The sequence below is a fragment of the Gouania willdenowi genome, chromosome 17, assembly GCF_900634775.1.
Source record: "Gouania willdenowi chromosome 17, fGouWil2.1, whole genome shotgun sequence".
Classification (NCBI taxonomy): Eukaryota; Metazoa; Chordata; class Actinopteri; order Blenniiformes; family Gobiesocidae; genus Gouania; species Gouania willdenowi.
Window position 1 is genome coordinate 10,610,615 of NC_041060.1, and position 25,060 is coordinate 10,635,674.

The following is a 25,060-nucleotide window of genomic DNA, read 5'->3' on the forward strand; positions in this document are numbered from 1 at the left end:
ATCATTTTGTGTCATCTCCCCCTAGTGTGGGACCAAGATTGACCCTTGTATTTTCAATTCATGTTCTAATCAAGATCATTTACATTTTCATCATTTTGATTATTTTTTTTTAACTAAAAATTAACATTTAAAACCCCATATTTATTTGTTAATTTTCCAATTTTTGTCTTATTTTTTGTTGGAATGGCACTCTATTAGCATTTGGAATTTTGAGTTTAAGAATAATGTGAGTGGCAGAGTGTATTACTTTAAGTTGTTATTTTCATGTGAATAAAGAATTAAGATGCACTTTTTTCAGTAAGCCATGACAGGCTGCCGGCTCCCACTGCCTTTTTCTTTTTTAATGAATGCTCCCGCTGACTCTGAATGCATTATTTTGTACTTTATATTCCTCCTGAACTTAATTTTGGAATTTTGAGTTGAAGAGCAATACACAAATTGCATTGTTAAGGAATGCATGCATTTTTATTTATTTCATTTTAGATATGTAAATCAACATGTATTAATTCCATCCATCCATCCATCTTCATACCCACTTATTCCCGTTTATCAGGGTCGCGGGGGTCTGCCGGTGCCAATCTCCGGCTGTCATAGGGCGCTGGTACACCCTGGACAGGGCGCCAGTACATGTATTAATTACTTTTAGTAAATTAATGGGGAGATAATCGAATTGAGCTGGAAAAATGACATGTCAAATTAATTGATGCATCAAAAAATAATCACTAGCTTAATCGTTTAAAAAAAAAAAAAAAAAATTGTTTATCCCAGCCCTAGGGTTTACCCATTTCCTCATAAAGTCTGCGTCACTACACTTCTCCATTCCATCATATTTTCAGTATTTCTGAAATCATACCAAACGTGGTAAATAGGGTAATGGAGGCAACTGCTGTTTTTAATTTACATTTTATATGCTTTAAAGCAGTGGTTCCCAATATTTTGTCCCTTGTATCTCATTTACATCAAAATATGTGTACCCCCTCTTCATAACAAAAGTACCCTCTCCATAATTTCAAATGGTTTTTTATTTATAGAACAGTGAACTCTCCTAAACCTCTAAATGTGCCTCAAACATTAATTCCCTAAGGCTTAATCTACAAATTCAAAACAATTAGTGGAATTGAAAGTGGAATTAAGTTTAAATACAACTTTTATGTGATTACTAAAAGTAAATATATTTTCCTTTGTAAAATGTAGCTAATTGTTGTCTCCTATTGTCAGAAGTGTGATAAAAATGGCATCTACAGCATAAAATAACCCTGTTTCAATAAATAACAAGAACATAGTATTCTATTGAGCAACAGTACTGTTAGTTTGTGGTAAATGTGTCCAAAATATAGCCTAAAAAGCAACTAGGAATATTCCTTAATTATTTCTGATTACCCTCTGCAATGTGCTCCTGTACCCCTAGGGGTACCCTCTGTTTGGGAACAACTGCTTTACAGAATTTAAATAAAATTACACAAGATTATGTCACAAGGGTAACGTTAGCCACACTGCTCGACCCTCAGCCACCCGTTTAACAGGAAAAATACTATGGAAATGCATGATATGGTCGCTTTTATCCAAAGTGACGTACAACACAAGCAGTTACGGTTAAGAGACTTGCTCAACATCCCACAGTGATGACCCTGGTTGGGTTTGAACTGCTGACCCTCCGATTACAAGCCTGCTTCCTTAACCCCAATCTGTGTTTGGCCTTTGGGTGACATATAGTAAATGTTGCCATCAGAGACTCAGGTATGACCTTCAATGTATGGCTTCCTATTATCTTCATGGTCATCAATATTTGCTTGTTTAATAAAAGGCACCTGGGTTCTATTCGAAACTGCAGTTGGCACCGATTAATAGGTAATAGGAAAACTATTTAACACTAGGCTGAATGGTTTCACATATGAATAATTTTTTTTTGGCTTTACAATAGTCAACCTTTTTTCACCACCCATCATATTTTTCAGAGGAAAAACAGTAAGGCTTTAAACAACCTGTTTTTGTTAGTAGCTACATCTGTTCTTGCTTAATTAGTGTTAAACATCCAAACATAATACAGCAATTACTCAAATAAATATCCCTCTGTTTCACAAACAAAGAAATCTAGATGCAGGCTTTTTGTCTTTAAGAATGTATTTCCCCTTTTTTTTTTTTTACACCTGCCAAATGTAGCATCTCCCTATTAAAGCAAGGAATCGCTGCGTTTTTGTGCGCCTGTGCCTCAAATATCTCTGGTGTTCAGGGACATACAGAGCTCATACTTGCTACATAGCTACAAATTAGTTCAACGCTGTGGAACGTGGGATTTGTTTGGACTGAAATAGTCCATTTAATGAATCATTTCATAAAATCATCTACCGTGAGCAAAGCAGAGCCAATCACTGCACAGCTCTGCTGCATGCGAGAGTCAATCACTTTGGTGAGCGAGAGTCACGTGTACGGCCATAACCAATCGCTGAAGACCTGGAGTAGCACCAGATGTGCACGCACACAGCGAAGCAGACACACGAGTGAGAGGGAGGAAGATAGTTTAAGGCTCTTTCACAAGTTTTGAGCTCCTGTGGACTTCTTTCATCACGGGTTACACCGGACGGAGGGTTAGACCAGAGAGGGGGGAGGGCCGTCTAAGTAGCCGCACTCACACTGATGTACTAGCAAAGCTTTCAAGTCTCACGCATTGGGTGTGAGACACGCATTTCAACCTGATGTGAGTCAGTGCATGCATGTGGGCGGCTGAAGTGCGTGCGTGTGTGTGTGTGAGTGAGCCCACGAAGGAGAGATGGACAGGTAGCGAGTCCCACACTAGGGACAGAACAATGTGGATTTTTTAGGGCCGACGCCAATTTTTTTTTTGTTTTTTTTTTTTTCCCCCATCAGCCTTGGCCGATTTTTGGAGCCAATACTACTGCCGATACACACTGCCGGTATTTGGAGCTGATACTACTTTTGCTCCCTCAATTTACATCATAAAAATTACACGATGATGGTACGAGTCTCAATTTTTTAAAAAATGAACATTTATTGAAATGAACAAAGTTGAGGTAGATCGACAAGTAAAAAATACTTAAACATTAAAAACAGGAGATGTAGAACAAGTAAAAAATATTTCTGCTCTGTAAATAATGCGGATTGGCAAATGCAGTAGCCTGCATCGGCCGATGCACGTAAAAACGCGAAGATCGGTTGATAAAAATTGGCCGCATTGGTGCAAACTTTATCAATTTATCATGTGCATGTCCCATAGAGGGACATGCACATGATATCACACACACTATTTTACCTTGCACCCACACATATACCCCTTTATAACACTACAGGGTACAGAGTATGTACACCTCTTGTACATCCAACCTTCAAACACATACTCATTTGGCCATAATTGACAACTCTACTTAAGCTTCCCCATGAATACATATTTCCGACAGGCACTGTACAGTTTATATAAACAAAAAAAAAAAAAGTTGTGTCTTAAAGAACAGGTGAACCCAGGCTTACAAAAACACAACCAATTCATAGCACCCATGTTCTGCATGAGGAGTGAACCAAAACTAATGGAGGCAGAAGGTCCTCACCAATATTAGCTGTGGCACTGCACAGGGGAACTACTCACCAGTGCCTCTGACTCTGTGTGCAGTGTGAAATGGGACAATGAAATGAAAGCCCCACCCTCTTATATACTCCTCCCTCTATCTGAGTGCTGATTGCACTCAGGTGTGCAATGGTAGAAGGAAGGAAGGAGGCCCTGAGAGGACAAAACACTTTTCAAAGAAACACAAATATATGTATTTGCATAAGTACTTGGGCTATATTTCTGTTGCATTGAAAACCGCTCATCTTCAACATATTTGTGTGCACACTCTGAAAAACCAGTTAAATGCAGCAATATCCCTGTGGGTACACAATACACACACATTGTTGTTGTTCTTTTGCATGAATCTGTTGTATAATGACATCCTTTACAGTACTTGATTTTAATACATTTGATTCATGTTGTACCTTTCATAGACACTCAAAGCGCTTTACATTGCATTATTCTTTCATTCCACACACAATGGTGGTAAGTTACTATTGTAGCTAGAGCTGGGCGATATGGACCAAAATTCATATCTCAATATTTTTTCTCATAAGGTGTGGCTTGTTTAGGGGAAGGTCTGTTTTAATACAAAATATTCTATAAAATAAAAATATATTGCTATAGGCAATATTGTAATTTTCTATATTGCCATAATAGAAATCACAACATCTCTTGAATCTTGATATATTGCCCAGGCCTAGTCGTAGCCACTTACGGACACAAGGCTGCCTTACCTCGGCTTTTCCGACCACCACCAACACTCACGCACACACCACATTCATAGTAGGCAATGTGCCTTTGTCATAGACTCTTACCTTGCCCGTTTCTCTGTGTTAGTCTAATGATAGACCGTAGCATCTTATTCATAGTGTACCCTGAATTGCACTATAAATTAGCATGGATTGGATCCTGTTATATCAATATGTGGGAAGTTAGACATGAGCCTTGGTGGAAAACTAATCAGTTTGTAATGTTTAAAAGATTCAGTGGACTAAAATAATTGTGTTCTTCAAGTAAACAACTTAGATAAAAAGTAAATGCTAACTGACTTAAAAGCGCTGACATGCTGCTGTTGTTACAGACAAGATGGTCAGAATAACTAAAGATGCACAAAATAGTCCTCAACTTGACACAAGTGTTTTTGCAGTATGTCTACAGCTCCCTCTAATACAGTATTAAAGTTATGCTGCAGAGAGAGGACTCATTTAATAAACTCTTTGAACACCAACAGATGGCTTTTGGTCAGGACAGAGAGATATATTGTTATAATAGCATTCTGGACATGTTCAGATGCATTTATTTAAGTACACTTCAATATAGTTGGAAATAAAATATTACTGTGATCATTATTTTCTATTACTGTCTACAACCATTTCTTGGCTTCACAATGTGATGTAAAAAAAAAAAAAAACAGCCGAGAAACTACACAAATAAAAGGTATGTTTGATAATGAATACTTGATCTGTAAAACTTTTATTGGACATCTTCCTGGTCAGGATTCATATTGGTATTCATTCATTAGCAACAGTAAACAACAGCTGAAATGTTCAGCTTTTCCCACCAAAATAACCCAATGACTATCCTGGTGTTGAAGCATCATTACATTCTAGTTAGAGCCAAGTAATCGATGCACTATTTCTCACCCTACAAAACTAGTACAATGCACATTAAAATAGTTCTGCACAGGATAATTGGGTTTAAAAGATCAAGTTATACAACTAATAATGTGTTTGATATGTTTGTATTGTGTGTGTAAGTGTGCAGCATTCATACGGTATGTGTTTTAGACTTGCAGAAGTATATTTGTCTCGTCCAAGAATTTTACCCATTGAGAGGATAACCCTGGCAATAGACAAAGTGGGTGGTAAATTGTCAGGCAGTGAATTGTGTTTTAATTACACACCCTGCAGCTCGTCATGTCTTGATAACTGCTGCAAAGGGAGCAGCAATTAGCAGCAGAAAGATTCAATTCTACCATTTTCTTTTCTAGTTTTTGGAGGACGATGAAGAGATTGTTCTGAGAAGATTTCCCAGACCACTGAGCCTCTCATTAACTTAGCAGGTGTCAGTGCAAGCAGTTATTACTGAACATTGTGCAGTTCTTGACAGGTTAAAGTCGTTTTTCACAGCTCTCTGTGATTTTGGGATTGCTGAATAAAACTAGTTCTGCTGCTCAACAAGGCATGAATCTTGACTGCAATCTATAAAAAGCAGACAGGTATTCATTCATTCATTCATTTTTCTGTTTACGTTTTTTCATGTACAGAATTTTGGAACAATCACATCAATTCTTTGCAAATAATTTAGAGACTCCTATGTTTTTGATACCATCAAATCTACAGGCCCAGATAGCAAAATTATTCTTGTCCATAACTGGCCCAGTGGGCCAAGGACAGACCGAATAGATATGGTACCTTATATATGGGCCACTTTTGGCTCACATCCAGATTAGTCAACGCTATAATTCAGCCTAAAATGGCCCAAATATGTTTCAAAATAACTCGGCCACATTTGTAGCTTCATATGTGGGCCAATTTTGGCTCACATCTATTTTGTACGGGCCAAAAGAATGGCAAAATTGCTGGATCATTGCAAGATGTGGCCCACATCCGTTTGCTATCTGGGGTGTAAAGAATTTCCTAAGCAGATGCTTTTATAGTTATATTTATTAGCATGGTCGACAGTTACTAGGTTGGGCCCACCTGCACATGATGTTTGAAAAGTGCCACACTTCTTCATGTTGGACAGGCCAGGTGTGCTTTTCGTTTAAGCTAGAACGGCCTTCATTATTGTTCTGCACCTGTCAAACCAACCCACTCACTTGTTTTTGTCTGGAGATGTGGGTGTTATGTTAATGCAGGTGCTGTTAAAATAGATTTTGTTTTCTCAAAAGAAAAATATGGTAAATAAAGGATTAAGGTATTAATTAGGATTTGCCATATAGTACATTAAGTACCCACTTTCTAAAAAAGTAAGAATGTCCAAGTACTTAAGTGACTGTAAATGAAAAAAAAACCTAATGGCAAACTGCAAAGTGCTGCTTAAGTAATTGTGACCGTCAAATCTGCAAACGCATGCATTTGTTTTGAGCACTTGTCTTTGTCCTTAGTACTCAGTCTTAGAGCTGCGAATAGTGTGGGTATATGCTAATCACTCTTTTATTACCTCTCCTGTGAGAGGCCAGTACTATTGAATTGATAGACAAATGAATGACATCCTGTCTGTGTCACTTGTCTCATGTTAAACACAACTGGAGGGCCTCCACTCAACCGGCAGCATCCATTGTCCCCGGCTATCAAACAACCATTAGGCTGTGTGCCAGTCAGCTGTCAACTTTAGACATCACTCACACCTCGTGCAGTCACTGAAAGACACTGTCACACAAAGTGCCACATTAGTAATGGGGTTGTTGATCCTCTCAATCAAGCCCTTATTGTGAAAACAGGTTTTGTTTTGTTCTTTTACAGTTTTTCTCTATTTCACCTTCCCCTTTTCTGTTGTGTGGAGCTATTACCCATCTGTTGCCAAAAAGGTGGCACAATGCACGCATCAAAACAGTGGCTCAGACAGTTTCTATTTAAAAGTGTGTAGCTGTGAACTTGTCATGGAACAGGAAAAGAAGGAGGGCTCAGGATCACTGTGGTTCTTGGTGTGACATGGTGGAGGGGGGTGGTTGGGGTTGGTGGTGGGTGCTGGCAATGTCAGGGTGTAGAGACGAACGAGGATTTGGAAGAGTCAAGTACTCCTGAAAGGGAAGTTGTTGGTGGTCTGCAGAGTTGCAGTAGCAGCCCCTGAAAACAAACGGAAGAAATAAGAGAGACAGAGAAACAGAAGGAAGGGGCAGGGAGTCCGGTGGAGGCCATGTGGGCCCTTCACTTGTGGGTACCTCACATTGTTGGTCCTCTTGCTTTAATCCGGTAGGAGAAACACAGAGAGAGATAGGAGAGAAAGAGAGAGAGAGAGCTTTGCTCAAACTCACAGGTCCTCCAAGCCTCCCCCCCATACTTTACTCCAGCCAGCTCAACTGAAAGTTTAACACCCCCCGTCCCTGTCGCCACCACCATGGGTCCCCCTCTCTCTCGCTTCCTTGCTCTGTATTCAGCCTAGGTGCTGGATTGACAACGAGCCATTCATTGTAGAGGTGGAAGGACTGGTGAACACTCCTGTGTCTCCTTTATTTTTAGGAAGGGTGGACAGTTGTTGTGCAAAGCTTGGGTAAAAATGTTGAGGTGAACAAGCGGACGGAAGCATATTCCTGAAATGGGGAAATACGACGGGCGAAAAAGACACGAGAAAGTACAGGACTGGGAGGAGAACCAGAGGGAGGGGTGAGTAAAAAAGTAAGAGTGCAAAAGCAAACGAGGGACGGATGGAGGGGAGGCAGAGCTGGAATCAGAAAAGAGAGGGAGGGGGGAAAGAGGGACAGCAGAGAGTGGGCTACCATGCCGAATGAGCAAGAGAGGCGGAGAGGAAGCAGAGCTCCATCAGATGAAATGAGGTGAAAGTAATTCAGACATTAATCAAGCCAGGGCAAAAGGGAGGGTATACTGTGTTTTCTCCCCCCTCTTTCGTGGCGGAACTGAAGGGCAAGGTGTGAATGAAGGAGCCTAAAGTAGCCGGCAGAGAAGCACCACTGGGTCACAACATTCAATCATGTCCGAGCCGAACACCATTGCAGCTACCACTGCAGACCAGGTCAGTTCCAGCTTTACACGTTGTCTTTTTTTGTAAGTGTTTTTACTTGCAATGGATGTGAGTGTGGTGCGGTTTCTTCTTTCTTCAAGGGTATTACATATTGGCTTACTGAGACTCACGCAGGGGAGTTCTTTGCAATAAGAATGCATTAGAATATCCTAAGTTCCGGTCAGATGTATATCATCTTTAGATCCTGATTCGGAAGTAGTTAAAGGGAGTTTCTTAGAGCAATTCAGGGAGTGTGTGTTTAATGGACTATCAAAGCAACAATTGTTTTGCTTGGAGCTGCCTGGACAACGGTAAAGGGTCTTGAAAGAATTGAATTCATCAAGACGAGCTATTGTCTCCGCCGCCTTATTTTTCGGTGATCATTCAGTGGGTCTGTGACGACTCAATACCCCCCAGACCACGTGAGGAGGGGGATGCAGCTCTTTAAAAACCCGACCACGTGTGAAAGCCCTGAAAAGTTTTATAAGTAATTGCAGTGGGAAGTCCGGGGCAGCGTCGTGAGAGATGGTTGTTGGTAAGGAAGTGGGCTGGTCCGCCGTGTGTGTGTGGAAAAAAAGAGTGACAGAAAAGAAAAGCAGAGGTGTCCAGAAAAGGCTTATATTTATGCCCCCTTTTCCTCCACTCTCTTCCACTGTTTGGCGTATACATCCGACATCCTGTCAGCTGACTTTTAAATACTTTGAAACAATTAGTTCCTCCTCGCAATTATATATACCGTTATTTTCTACCATTGCAGCAGCAAAAGGTGTGTGTATAAGAATGTGTGAAGGGGGGTGGGGCTTTTTTTGTTTATCTGAGTGTGTGCGTCCAACCCTGCTGCTGGCTTGCCTTGTTAGCCAAGTCCTTGTCTCCTGTTTCCGACTGCTGCTGTCAAGGCTGAGTCAGCGCGCTATAGTTTTGTAGGCAACAACACACACAAACACAAACTATTATGCACATTTTTATGGTGGATTTAGAAAGCATGGATGAGCCCAACCTCTACTAACCTTTAGTAGAAGCAGAGGTGAAAGTAACGGATTACAAGTACTCATGTTACTGTAATTGAGTTGATTTTATGGGTACTTGTACTTTTTTGGGTATATTTCTAAATCAGTCATTTTACTTGTACTTAAATACATTTTAAAACAAATGAAGTCATTTGTTACATTTCAACACACAATCGTTACTGAATAAATTGTTATTTTTTGTTTTAACATGATCAACGGACATTGTGAAAAACCAAAATTGACAACAAATGCATCACATCATAGCCGACCAACCAGATTAAACGTAACACACCGTGCCAAAATAACATTGAATGCCAGTTATTTCAGCCTGATTTTTTTTTTCTTTCATTTTGAACTAAAATCATTGGTGTTATTTTATCTTAAAAATAATTGTATATTTTGACAAACCCTTTATTGTATACAGATGCCTTTTTGGAAAATAAATTAAGTTCCAATTGTGCAAGATTTTTCTCTTCCTTTTTTAAGTTTATACGTGAGATGTTTACTGTATGCAAGAGAATCGTGGCAAGATTTCTTAACAAAAATAAACATGGGGGGTGAAAGTAACTAGTAACTTTTACTTTGAGTACTATTTAATTGAGCTACTTTTTACTCATACTTGAATATTTTATCTATGACTTACTTGTACTTGTACTTGAGTACAATTTCAAGCAAGTAACAGTATTTCTACTTGAGTAGGACATATCAGTACTCTTTACACCTCTGAGTAGAAGTTATGGTTATTTTTGTCCTCTGGTACTTTTTATTTAACACAGATCTAATGTGAGTTTGTTTCTTCAAAATAAATGTGTTTAGTGAAACCCCACATTGGTCTGTTTAAACCGGCATCACCTTAAGTGACTTTTTTTTTTATCCGCCTCAGAAACATTTACTGCGTATGGGATACACAGTAAGCTTATCAGGGTCTAGCATATTCTCATACTATGGCCTTTGCTTCGGACCTTTGGGAAAAATGTGTTAAAACACAACTACAGCAGGCTGGAATTAAGTAACAGGCATTTTTAATTGAATACTTGAGGTCTGGGTTGTGCTTTTTTTGCAACAGATGTTGAAAGGTTGAGATTGTCTGTTTACCAAGTGTTTGGTATGGTTGGCATGGTACACAGACTTTTCTGTCAAAAATCTAATAGACAATGGACAAATGGGCTAACTACATAACAATTTTAAGCACCGGAGTTACACAAAAATGGTTTTATGTAGAATGCTGAATCGCTAAATTATTTAAATAAAAAAAGATTCAATGAACATTTATCAATCTAATAGGAATAACATTAGGGTTTCGAAATACATACAGACATATGTCCTTAGTATGTGAACATAATTGATATAGTATGCAACAAAATGCATACTATTTAAGCAGTAGTGCCATTAGTGCCAAAATCAAACTCAATAGAACAAGTGTACTATCAATAATTTAGCATCACTTTGAATTGTTTTCCAAAGCTGCTTCGACACCATGCCTAGTTCAATCAAATATTTAAATATTTTCAAATATTATTTTAAGGAAAATTCACTGTTCATTGATTCAACGGAATATCCCAATTATGGTTAAAAAAACACTATTAGCAGATTTTGTACGAACATAAAGAGAAAAAAATACGATATAATGTTGACAGGTTTTAACGGAAGCGGTCGGTGCATAAAATGTAATACTTAAATTTGCAGAGGCCGCTTCAAGTTTGTTATTTTTTTGAAGGTGATAGTCGCACCACACAATATATGTACCGTCTTTTCTTCTATATTGTTAAATGTAATATTTGTCACACATCTGGTCGTCTTTCTTGTCCAAGGTTTCCAAGGAACTAGTCTATAGCTTTCAATAAATACACTTAGTTTGGATTAGATTTACAGTAGTCCTGAGTGAACATAATGAAAGTATCAAGACATTTTGATGTCGTTTTCATTCACGTGAAATAATGCGATCTACGGAAACTATGACGTAAATATTACAAAATTAACGTCAAAGTGTAATATGCTGTAATGCAATTTTGTCAAGTTTGAAATCTTGCATCTTAATACAGGAACTAGTAATAAACACTGCATCAATTGTGTTATTCTCAGGTACGGATGAGAAGAGGGTGTGGCTAAAATGGCAGTTACACTGAACTTTGACCTCTGAGAATTAACTTACTGGACCCAAATGGAAAAGTGACAGGGGGCTTGTTCTAATCTAAAATGTTTAATTTAATTGTCACCCATCCTTCATCACTGTCATTTCCCATTAATCACAACCACTGTCTTCACATATTTCTCTAATTTGTAACAATAATAACTCTGGCTGAAAAGCAGTTTGGTCTTCTGTCTCCAACACGCACGCACGCACGCACACACACACACACACACACACACCTTAATTTCTTCTGTTATTCCATGGGTCACTTCTCTCCTCTCAGTGGTAGATCGACCTCGCTGGATCGGGACAATAGTCGGAGGTCTCGTGTAATTTTAAGGCATGCTTCACTAATAATTGGAGTAATAAGGCGTCCTAATGGATCTGGTAATTGCTGGACGAGTGCATTTGATCAGCTTTGGCATCCTTCTACTGTTAAAGAGGATACGATTTGATATATTAATACTATTTAAATGACATCATTGTACAGTCACTGATTTAACTTGACAGACTTTTAGAATATTATCTATATGTAACAATGCTCCTATTTCAACTTTTATTCTGTAGTTCTATAGTCTTTTGATTGATATAATCTACTAATCCCAGTACAATTTCATTGATCTTTCTAAGATGTGTAGTGCCAGATAAGGCGACCGTGGCTCAGGTGGTAGTGGGTCGTCTTCTGATCGAGAGGTTGGGGGTTCGATCCCAGTACCTGACTATGTGTCGAAGTGTCCTTGGGCAAGACAGTGAACCCTAAGTTGCTCCCAGTGGTTGACTAGCACCTTGCATGGCAGTCCTGTCCCACTGGTGTGTGAATGTGAGAGTGATTGGGTGAATGAGCTGATATGTAAAGCGCTTTGAGACTGCTTCAGTGTGGTGATAAAGCGCTATATAAAATCAAGTCCATTTACCATTTACCATAATACACTCACTCACAAACACACTAAATAATGTAAAAAAAACAAAACAATCATTTAGAAAATAGACAAAAATATTTGTATTCTGCAATCATTCCCATTTTATAAAATCGATATCAGACTTCAGATTTTTTCTAAATTCTTGGTTTCTTTATTTGTTTCTGTGGATGCCCATCTGACTGTCTAATAGCTGACCTTAAGTGTAGTTGCTAATGTTGCTTAGGATCCGGGGTCATCAACATTTCTGAAACTGAGCGACTTCAAGGTTATTGAATTATGAGTTATTGATATACACGTCTGAAATACTAAGATTTCACAGTTTGATGAAGGATGTCAGACAGTAACTAAACAAGGTAGCAACATTATTTGACTGTTAGACCTTTTTTTATTTGTTTGTTTATATGGTGTCATATACCTTATGTCTTTAGGACCGCCTACATTAAGTTATATATTCTGTCTGCACACACACACACACACAAACATTGTTTATCTCTCTGTTGATCTTCATTTGTAAGTTAATTTTATTTGTTGAACGCTCCTGGATATAACTTTTCCATGCAGATGTTACATTTGGTATTGCTATGTAAGTTGACCAGAAAATAAATAAGATATGGCAATTGTCTTGCTGCTGATTAATTTTCCCATATAACGGGTCACCTTAGGCATCATCAGAACAGTTTCCCCCCCTGAGAAATGTGTCAGGAGCCGCCACTGCTTTTGACTAAAATGTTGTCCTCAGGGCTATTTCAGTTATCGTCTAGATTTAGTCAATTAAACAGCATTAAGATTTTTTTTTTGTCGACTAAATCTGTTACAGAGATAGTCATTTTTTAAAAAATAATTAGTCACCATTTATCAATCTCATATTGGATGGTGTTAATATTTGTAAATACACAGACATATTTGATAAGACCACGTCAAGCAAACACAATCTTCCTATTGGGTAATTTTCTAGCTTGCCCCGCCTTCTGCACAACAAAAAAATTTAGATACGACACCTTCCAACACAGAGACTTAGTTCTAATTGGATTTTGTCCCTTGTGAACATTATAGTTAAGTCATTGTCTAGTTTGTCACATAAAAAAATGGAGTTGACGACAATGATGACGAAAATTTTTAGTCACAAAATGAACACTGCTTCAGACTACGGGTGTCCATTGTCATGAATCTGACGATACGATATAATATATCCCGATACTAAACAATACGATATCCATTGCGATATAACAAAATATCAGTAATTTTACTAATAAAGTACAAAATGGTATGAAATACAATTTTATTTTTATTTTTCAAACTTGTGAGAACTGGTAACCAACTGTAATTCAAATACCAATATCAAAACAAGTGGTATGTTTATCAAATTACAGTTTAAAAAAAGTTTAACTTTTGCTTCTACAACAGATTCTGATTCTGTTAAGTTCTTGAATTGTTGAGAAAAAAAAGTAACCATATCTAAAAGTGCCCAGTATGTTTTATGAAAAAAATTGAGGAGTGAGTTAGTTTAACAAGGTCTGATGTGGTTCACTGACACCTAGTGACCGGGCGTTTACGTGCTATTAGAGCAATTAAATGTTTTTTTTGTTAAAAAACTTTGTTAAAAAAAAAAAAAACAGATTACATTTTTGGATTGATACGATAATCATGCGGTGAAATATCACGATATCTTGGTAAATTGATTTTTTCAGACAAACGTCTACCAAATCCTCATTATCAAACTACCGTCACCACGGTTTTGTTTCCGTGTCTGCACATTCCTTTCACCCACAATCTGTCAATGAGATCCCAATGGGGATCAGGCAGTTTCAGGCCATCTATAACCAGCAAGTTGTTGTACATCTGCTCTTGCTTTGAAGGAGCATTGGCAACTTTTGGTTCTAGGTTACAAACCAGTGCTACAAGTTCATCCTTTTTTTTTCCAGAAATTGTGAACCCTTGTTGTTGACTTTTGTTGCTGCACTCTCCAGCACTCAAAATTACCAGTTTCTATTTCCCTTGGGTTTTTACCATGAACATGTACATACCACAATGGAGCGGCTGAGATGTCAAATCTGTCTATAGTTATCTATGAATACCTTGTATTTTAATTGTCAATATGCAGAACTTATGCTTTCTCTGTTTTTTTTTTTTTTTCTGTTGTCGACACGCACGGCACATACAAAGTTTGTTGCTCTGGAAGCAGGTGTTGTGCTTTATGGAGCAGAAATACAAAGTAGCTGCATTGACTTCCTACATCACAAAGCCAGGGCACAGACACATAATGGATAAAGAGTGTCAGAAATAGATGAATTTATGGGTCTGTTTGTGTGCCCTCTTTCTTTTCCCCTGTGGTGGAAAAGTTCACTCTTTCTGCTGTGGGGCTAACACCTGCCTTGCATGTCTGGCACATACGTATATGCCATAGTGAACTGATAACGCTTATATTATAAGGTGTTTGAGTGATGATGGATGCAAATTGATGTAAAAAGGTGAGTTTTTTGCTCATCAGCTGATGGTGGAGATGAGTTACGAGGGAGAGAAATTGCTGGAATGTGTATTTGCACATCTGGTTTTCTATTATAATGGTATTAGGACTTTTCTTTGGAATTGTACATATGTATTTTCCTTTGTGTACACCTGGCTTGTTGTGTGGATTTATAGCCAGTTAATTGCAATACTAAGCCCTGCGATTGGATGCTGATTTTTGACTTCCTGAATAAAAATGCTTGAATACTTGAGATGTTTGCTCAGCCACATTTTTATAATAACACACATTTTAAGATCAGCTGCACACAGTGTCTCTGGTTATCTTCACCCAACAGAAAGGCTTGGAAGCAAGGGGAGCCAGGATTTTTTCTCCTCTAAATTAAAAGTGTATTAAAAGACACTTCACTGCAAAGAGTATAGAAAGGTTTCGTCACAGTTTTTATGCTAGGCTATAAGTGGGCCTCTGATTAGCCCTCTGATGGACATGCCTTTTTGATCTGAGTAAGCTAGGACAGGCTAACCCTGATTACGAAAATTCATAGAAGTTATTGGTATGGGTGCATTATTATAATTTATTCATTTTTATTGACTTTTATTTGGAAAACACAAGGATAAGCACATTCTCACTCAACTTTACAGAGTTTCCTTGGTCCTATCGCCATTGTCTTTTATTGAATAAAATGAACAGAAAGAAAAAAAAGAAATATTGTCAATTAAAATCTGATCTTACTGCTTATTCCATCATTTTGAACCAAAATCTTTACCAAAATTTACATTATAGAGAAACTGGTCATTTTCCCTCAGAGTGCAAAAGTTGAATAATTCTAGAATGTATTCAACTTTTGCCCTCTGAGGGAAAATGACCAGTTTCTCTATAATGTCAATTTTATGAACAATATTGATCCAATCATTAATGGTCAGTGAATCCACCCCCAACCATCATCTGTTGATGGCTTTTTTACCTGCCACTAGCAATATGGCCACTAACTTTTCATTTTTTTATTCTTTTATTCTCAAAAGCTATATCACCAAGGTACAGAAATTCACATGTAAGGAATCGCCCCATTTTAATGTTATACACATGTTTTTTATTAAAGTCACTATCTCAGGATTTTCATGTTATTACGAATTAAAAAAAAAAAACTCACCATACACCTTAAATACAATTTTCAATTACAGGTATAAGTGGTTTTCCCAAAGTTGAACCCTTGTTGACTGGCCCGGCAGGGTGGTCAATGAGATAGTTGATTACAAAAATTCAGTATAGAAGTTGTTAGAATGGATACATTTTATTATACACGTGTTTTTATCAAAGTCCCTATATCAGGATTTCCATGTTATTACTAAATAAAAAATAACTATACATCTTAAATGCTGCTTCCAATGTTATAGGTGGTTTTCCCAAAGGTGGACCCTTGGAGACCGGCCCTGGCAGGGTGCTCAATGAGAAAGTCCCATGTCTAAAAAATGTGTTAAGGTCAGATGTGTTCGTTCTCTGCATCAGCTTTGTTTCAAAGAAAAAATCTTATATTTGGTTGTGAGGAATATGCAACGTGTAAGAAATCAGTGAAATGTTTTTGTGAAAACATGGATGCCCCAACAATAAGGAAACGTAACCATTATATCCCTGTTTGTTAAAGTTACAGACGATCTGGAAGGTCAGTGAAAACAGCCAGACTGAAACCTCAAATACACACGGGTCAGAAGTTCAAAGTTCAGAAGAGAACCTCCATTCACCATGTTCATTCATATAGGAATAGCATGGTGAAACTTTACTCATACGTGGGTGGGTCACACAGTCGTAAGTAGCACTGCTTGGGTTTCCACCCACTGGCAAAAAATATCTAAAGAAAGAATGTAAAGGTCACGTCAGGGTCCAGGAGGGGAAACTGCCGAGGACCTACAGAATTACAATGCAACACTTATCAATTTTAGTTACTGAAAAAGGACAAATGCTGTGTTTCATGCAAGCTCTTAGATAAGTTATGTTTGAATACACCTTCATTCTTTGCATCCATTCATTTTCCTTAAAAAAAATAAATAAATAGTTTTTCAATACTGTTATTCATGCTATTTGTTGTCGCTAAATCTGAATTAAATTGACCTTAAAACAGTAAATTCATTCTTTAGATTTACAATATTTACATTGTACATAATTGTAGATCACTAATGTTTTATTACAGCATAAACCTTGATTGCTGTCGTAGATTGAATCCTCACTTTATTAAATGCGTCCGTTTGATAAAAGAGTCTAATGTCTATCCCTTCCTATTGGATAGGAAAGTAATTAAACTAAATGTAGTTCAAACCTGATGATGATGGTAGTGACAACTGCCTTTGAGCAACACTTGGTTTGGCTCGTAGCTCCAGACCACCTGTTTGAAGTAGTCTGTGATTCTGTCTGAAGCTGTTTATATGTCAGACGCAGCTCCTTGCTCCTTCATTTTTTTTAATTTCTCCTTAAAGCTTTATTATTTTTAGCAAAATGCATGAGTTCAACAAACATAAAAGCAAAACCATTCACCGCTTTTTTTAGGAGAGATGTAGCAATGCAAACTGGCTGTTGTGGTACTGCTGCAGGAGGGAAACTTGTCTCTGTCTATTAGTTAAATTACTGTTCTTTTTTAGTCCGTTTTTTGGTATTTAGTGTTTCCGGTGGCAATACTTTGTCTATTTCAATAGGAGGAGCTTATTTGGCATTACAGGTACAGGATTAATTTACTTTTTATGACAAAAAAAAAAATCCTTTCACCATAAGTAAAAAATCAAAACAAACAGTGGACATTGGAAGAATGCACTATTGCTTATTTTACAAGCTATAAATAATGTTGGAGTGAATAATTGTATTTGTGGACAAAATGATAAATTACTTGTTGTTTATTGTATTTTAGCAGATATTTTTCAAAATGGTGAAATAATAGGTTTTAATAATCAATTGTGGAAAGCAGTCAGTGCATGCATATTTCCAATTCTATCAATAGGTCCACATAATAATATTTAAGGATAAACTGCAAAAGTACAGTTAATTAGTCCGATGTCCACAAACAAAAAGTTTTGCTTTAAAAGAAATCAATCTTTTGTAACACTAATACTGCCCTTAATACATTATATAATAGAATAATACACCCTAACGTTGTCTTCTACATTCGGATCATTGTAAATACTATGAACCAAACAGCTTGAAACGTCAAGTGATTAATCTAATCAATCACCAGTTCATGATAAGTAGGAATCGGACATTACCTTTAACGATCAATGTTGAGACTGCGTGACAGACGTTGCACTGTGAAAACTGGATTCCAAATCATCAGAATAATCCAGAAAATGTAAAATATTTATTCGTCTTATATAACAAGTTTAAAAGAACCATGGTCAGATCTGTTACGACTTTATTTTTTTATTCAGTCAGTGTTAGTTTGACAGAAAAACTTCATTTTATATAGAATCTATCAAGTTGATGAACATATCCAGCCAAAAATATATTGTGAATGTCTGTTTCACAGCTGATGTGGAAATTTGGCAGCTTGATCCCAGTATTTACACAGCAATAGGCCACACTGTTGGCATCATGACAGGCAGTGTCTACCGCTTGTATAGCTGTGTGTACGTGTGTGTGTGCATGCGTGTGTGTGTTGAGGGCGAGGGGGGGAGGTTTGGTGGTGTAGGGGATGCAGGTGAACAGCTTGCAAGGGCCAACAGATCCCTAGGCCAGTCTCGCGCATCACTTGACAGCCATACCAAATGAGGGCCCATGCACAAATGAACTTGTTAAACAAATGAGTGAACAAGTGAGTCAGGGCGGAGGGTGAGGGTGAGGAATGGATGCACATGGCTCAACCTGGGCTGCCTGTCTGCTCACATCAGGCATTACTGCACCTCACCCCTCCGCTGACACTCAGCATTTGTTGCAATCGTAGTCGTCTTTTTTCTTCCCCGCTTCTCCATTACCTCAATTTGATCACCTATGCTTTTACAGTATTATGACCTCCTACTTAAAAAAAAAAAAAAAATAGAAAAGTGTTTTTTTTTTTTTTATTTGTAAACTAGAACTACACAGTCACCCCCCAAAGCAGTGGCGTCACTAGGCTGTTTTATTCAGGGCCAAAGCCCCAGATAATATTTAATTAGCCCCGAATAGGGTTGCATGATTTTGACTAAAAATCTAATTGAGATATTCTGGACCAGTATTACGATTGCGATTCGATTTGTGATCTTTATATCTGATTCATACATTGATACATATTTGCTAAAATGATGAGTGAAGGAAGTCATGTTGCTTGTAAACTGTCAAACAACATATTCTTGCTCAAAAACATTAGAACAAAACACATTAATCTACTTTCAAAAGTATTCGGTTTTATGTGGACAGCGCCCTCCTCTGGAGGAAACACAGAGCGTAACACTTTAGGATCTGCTTTATGGAAACAGACCTTTTATCTGTTCCAGCTGAACCTGAGATTGCAAGGCTTCATCATTCATCACTCAATGTCAAAGACAGAAGAAAAAAACCTCAGCCTCTCGAGGTTACGTTATTGCAGTAGTTAAAACCTGGATTGTGATTTGATATCGATAAACCTTGCCTCCCTAGCCCCGAATATAATTTTTTGGAAGAAAAAAAAACAACATTCCAATGGTCCCTGAATCCCCCTTGTTTACGGCACGACAACATAGCGAAAAAATCTCAGTGACGTCACATTATTTTAAAACACTATAACCACTAATATTTGCTTTTTCTGCGAACTTCCACCAGTTTCTGAAAGCTACAGAGTTGCTCTTTACAGCCCTCCGTCTGTCTATTTTCAGACCCGCTTGTTCCTGTTTTTCAGGGTGGTGGTGGTCTGCCGGTGCCTATCTCTGGCCCCCACTGGGTGCTAGATGGGGGTACACCCTGGACAGGGTGCCAGTCTATTGCAGGGCAACACACAGAGCGACAACCACTCACACTTGCATTCACGCAATTTAGAGACTCCAATCAACCTAACAGTCATGTTTTCGTATTGTGGGAGGAAGCCAGAGTACCCAGAGGAAACCCACGCCCAATGGGAAGAACCTGCAAACACCACCCCAGGGCTTGAACTCTTTACAGGCACTATCATGTAGTTTTTAAGGACAATAACAACATATTTATCTACTATATTTGATTTTGCCATGACAAGGTAAATTCAAGAAAACGTTGAGTAATTTTTCAGTATGTCGAGGTCAGCCCAAGTGTCCTCTTTTTTGGAAATCAAAATATGGTCACCCTAAACAACATACTCTAATATGAATGAACAATGAAAAAGACTCACTTGTCTCACTTTACTCTGAAATAACTTGAATGGAACTTTAGATGTCTGGGGATAAGCAGTAAATCAGTCAGGTAGTTATTTAGCTAGCACACTAGCTGCGTCAATAAGTGCATGTTTTGTTTATTTAGGGATACAAAAACATTTGCCATGCGCGCATTTTGCCATTTTCCTCTGGCAATGTTTCCTCCGGATGTTTCAGAAACCTGCCCCAAAGTTTGATATTCTGGAATTTCTTGGTACTAAAAGGATGGATAAAATTGATCGTGTAAAGTCAGTGAGATTTGGTTTTGTCTCTTGATCACATGCCATCAAACGTGGCTCAGATTATCTGTTAAATGAATGAAAACATAAACACAACTGTTACATCTGTTGTCTCACACACTGCCATTCACTTTGTTAGCGCAGGAAGTTGAAATCCAAGTTCATAAAACAGCCAGATGACATTTCACCCCAGGGGAGTGACACCCCAACAACCTATCCTCACTCCCCTTTTACAAAGCTATCACACTCGCCCTCTTCCCATTGGAGGCATTTAGGGAATCTATGGTGGCACCCCTGGGGCTATAAGTATCACAGCGAGGAGTTAGGAACTCGTAATGCTTTTAGGGATATTTGAAGCTGCGCACTATGGGAAACTATTTCAAGGTAAAATTAGAGAACTGAAACTACACAATAAATACCAATTAAAACAGTGAAATCAGGACACCCAGAGAAATGTTTTTATTATAGTTGATAACATGAATATTTAGAATGTATTTTGCTTGTCATTTTGGTGCATCTCCCATTTGACCACAAGTTTAAGGCTTCAGTGTGTTTAAGTGAGGAGGGACATGTTGTATTGTATGTCAATTTTGTCTTGAATCCATTTCAGGCACTCTTTGGAGGGCACAATTGTCAGGGAAAAGGGAGGGATTGTCTCAGTAATTCAAGCTGTAGCAGGGAAATGAACAGATTAGCGTTAGCATTCAACACAGCATTAGCTTTCTACGCTAACGCTTGATTTTTACACTATATAATACACATAATAAAAAGTACTTGCCATCAAAATATGACAATAAATGACAAATGGGCTTATTATATCAGATAAAAATCACCCCACTTTTCCCCTTTTATCGCTATTGAGATTTCCTTTTGTCTGTTACCTACTGAGACCACCATAGCAAATTAATATCTTAATGTGGCATAATTTGGAGTAGCCAAACACCCACACCCTCAAAGACGTCATAGACGATTCCGATGCTACTCAGAGACCCATGACACAGATTAATGCAACATACAGTATTTAAAATAGTGTAAATATACAGAGCTCCAGGCATAATATGGTAAAAATAGATTAATTTGTGGCCACAAATTACTTTTTTTTTCACCATGTCATGTCTGGAACTCCGCATAAATATGTTTGCACTGGTGAAAATCAGCCATCGATAGTGCTCTAGGGTTAAAATTGACAGCCTGATCTGTTCCTTCCATATGTATCTCCGTTCATCTGTTGTGGATGTTTGTTAGCAGGATATCGGAAAAAGTTCTGTAAGGATTTAAATGAAATTTGGTGAGCTGACAGTGTCAAAAGGAAGAACACGTTTGATTTTGGGGATGATCCGTAAGGTATTGTAGCTACAGTACCTCTAAACTTGGTGGAGGTTTGCACTCTCAGCGTTCTTGTTCATTTACTGTGTTTTTCTGGTAAATTTTGGTTGTTACATGCTCTAAGAAGTCAAAACCAGAATGTCTTTATCAACAGTCTTTGCACAGACAGTATGGAATATAGAGCGCCAACTTAATGACAACCAAGACAGTGAGTGTCCTCATCGTTGCCAAGTGCCAAGAGCATTGACGTCAAAATCAGGGAAAACAAAACAACTACATTGGTCACTCTGACAAATGTTTGATGCAGTCGAGTGCTCCCAAGCATTTTCAAACTGGCTGAAGAACTGCTCTGATTTCTGATCAGAATTTAGCGATTTAGTTTATAACTAAAGTGCATTAAATATCATTCAATCTGAAATAATTAAAGACACATGTCAAAATGTAAAAAGTTAAATTTAGCTGTGCACCCTTACATATAGTTTTGAATTTTTGATTGTTCTTTCAGATTCTCTTTTGGGATTTGTGTACACTTCCTTACATAGACAGGCATTATGCAAGTTTGCCACTGTATTTTTCCTTTTGCTCTGTTTATCTTTTGAACTGTCAATGTCTAGTTTAATGTACTGCAATGCATTTGTTTATATCTAACAGTATAGATCCCTGGCTGTAATTTATTAGTGTTATTTACAGATGCCTGACTTAAAAGAACTCTCAAACATTACCGATATTCTAACTCTTTGGTAACCACTAGTTTTGCTTTTATCTTTTATCTTGCTTTCATGTCCCTGTCCCCTCTGGCAAACATGAGCTAAATTAGTTGTAACTAACCACTCTTGCTAACTTATCTTAAAGGTCCCATGTCATGCTATTTTTCACCCATCTGCATTTGTTCTAAGAAGTCTAAAAACATGGTATTTGAGGTTTATTTTTCCAAACTCGCCTGTTTTCCAGAGTTTTAGCCTCTGAAAAGTCACTTTCTGAGCATTTCTACACAAACAGGCTGATTTGCGGCCTACTTATGCATATTCATGAGTGGGTGTGTCTATAGACGGGACACTGACTTCCTCCTCCCCGCACGGTGACGTAGGGCCAGAGGACAGCCCGCCCTCCTCCCACCCACTCCGTAGCCAAGCTCATGCTGCTTTATAAACATGAGACAGAGCGTGGGGGTGGGGCGTTGACCGGTTAATACATAGACTGTAGAAAATACATACATAGCACTGCGCGAAGGACGCTGAAATGCTCACATTTGTGAGCGTGTCTGTTTACATGTCAATCATGGCAGAGAGCTTCCTGGAGGTGCGGCTTCTCTAGCTCAGATTCGTCATTAAATTGGGAACGCGTCATCAAAGTGGAGCGAGATGTTTGGGCTCGCCCTGCAGTAATTAAGGAACAAATCACCCTCTAACTAACGATTGAAGGAATCAATGAAAAAAACACTCAAGTGCTATTTGTGTATGAAGGCCAAATAGCACTTAATGATGTGTAAAGCACAGAAAAGTTGATTTAGCATAACATGGGCCCTTTAAACTTTTCAATTGTACTTAAAAGTTATTTTGTGTACGTGGATGCAACAGTGGTTTAATGCAACTGTAGCCGAGCCCTTTTGTTTGAACCACAGATGTCGGTCCCAGTGACAAACAATGGATCTATCAATACATAGATGACAGTGTGTAGGTGACCCGTAGCTCTGGGGCGGCCCCTCTATTCCACCGTTATTCCGACTGCACTTGACTTTCTCTCATCCTCCTCTTCTTCTCTCCTTCTCCTCACACCCCGTCCATTGGTTTCAATTAATCAGCCGTGGAGGGCGATTTATTCAGTCCCTGCCCAATGGCGTCTTTTTGGTATGTGGCCTCAGTGGTAGCAGGTTGAGAAGCCACAGTCCACACTGTCTTTAGGCCTATTACTCTCACCTCAAAGCCCATTCATAAAGAGAGCTTTGAGCTGGGCTGTTTTTGGGGGATCCGGTGGGCATTTTGTCTGATAATAGCCGAGTGGATTCAGTCAATGCAGACAGACATGTTTACTAAACTCTTCTGCATAGGTGGAGCAAGGGGAGCTTATGTGTGTCACTGGGAATAACCGGGGGGGAATGATTGCTGGCATGGAAAAGATGAAAAAATAAAAATAAAATGCCGACAGTTGATTTTTTGTTTTTGTCAAGGGATCATTTTGGCTTGTTTTCTGGCTTGTTTTTTTAAGAGTTAACTTTGTTTTAGTCTAACTAAAAAATATTCAAATGCAAATCACAATTCAAAAATATATAACAGGACTGAAACAGGCAGAAGCAAAAATGCTTACAGTATATGCCCAACATAAATCATAACATTCAAGTTGCCTTTCTCAATAATGCACACAAGAAATGTAAGCATTCAGCAAGAACATTTGAGTTGCCTTTTTTCAAAAAAAGAAAAAGATATATACATGTATTTTCTTTTCTACTGCTTCACATAACTTTCTAAAATAAATTGTGACATTTTCTTTTAAAAAAATAAATAGTGTCACTAATTGTTATTTCTTTATCAACATTATTCCACAATGTAACCCCTAGAACAGACAGATGTTTTTGTTTTTTTAGTTTGTTTAGTGTATTTTATTCTATTATGATGAAATTTGAGATTGTGATAGGTAGAAGTGTGCAGTGAATTTGTGCATTGACCTGAGAGGTTGCATTTGAGTCTCAGTTCTCGAACCATGACAAGTCCTTACAACCATGTTTTTGATTGTGGAGAAAGTGGAGTAACCAGAGAAAGACATTTTGCAACGGTATCAAACATAAGTTATGTGTATTACTCAAAACATTATCAACATCTCATACATAGTAAAGCTTAAAGATGGTTTCAATCAGGTGTCAAACTCATGGCCCAGGGGCCCAAAACCAGCTCTTTGGAGCATCCAATTTGGCCCGCAGGATAAAGTAAAAATGACAGTGAAAATCTGAATCATTGTGTAAATGAAACTCAACAATATTTGCAGGGGCTCATCAGTTTTCCCGGTGCTTATATCACATGATTGCAGTAATTTTTAGTGTTAAAATCCTTGATTTATCTCAAATTATGACATAATATTTCTGTTAATTTAATAGAAATTGATCACAATATATAAGTGAAATCCTGTTGGAACTGATATTTATCACTTCTTGCTTGGATATGTTCTATATTCTTACATATTTTCTATTTTATGTATACAGTAAAGTGCAAACTATGGCGCAGTAATGTAGAAATGACTAGTTTTCCTGCATACAATCTGTGGCCCACTTTATATCAAACTGCTCCGTATTCGGCCCCTGAACTAAAACGAGTTTGACACCCCTGGTTTAAATTAAAATAGCTTTTTTTTCTCACCATAAAATGTGAAAAGTTATCTCACGGTCAGTTAAAAGCCAGTTGTTCAATTGTTGTCTCCCTATTTCT

At 38.0% G+C, this 25,060-nt stretch overlaps 1 protein-coding gene across 3 annotated transcripts in view; it reads left to right on the forward strand.

The window, feature by feature from the left end:
- Nucleotides 1-25,060, forward strand: part of slc6a9 (solute carrier family 6 member 9) — a 74,349-nt gene that overhangs the window by 21,926 nt on the left and 27,363 nt on the right. Inside the window, exon 1 of one of the 3 annotated variants that reach the window (XM_028472194.1) lies at nt 8,029-8,257. The exons of the other annotated variants lie outside the window; for them this stretch is intronic. Coding sequence (XP_028327995.1) covers nt 8,216-8,257 — 42 coding nt within the window. The 5' untranslated portion in view covers nt 8,029-8,215. Of the gene's footprint in view, nt 1-8,028; nt 8,258-25,060 lie in introns of those variants that run through there. 3 annotated transcript variants of the gene reach the window in all.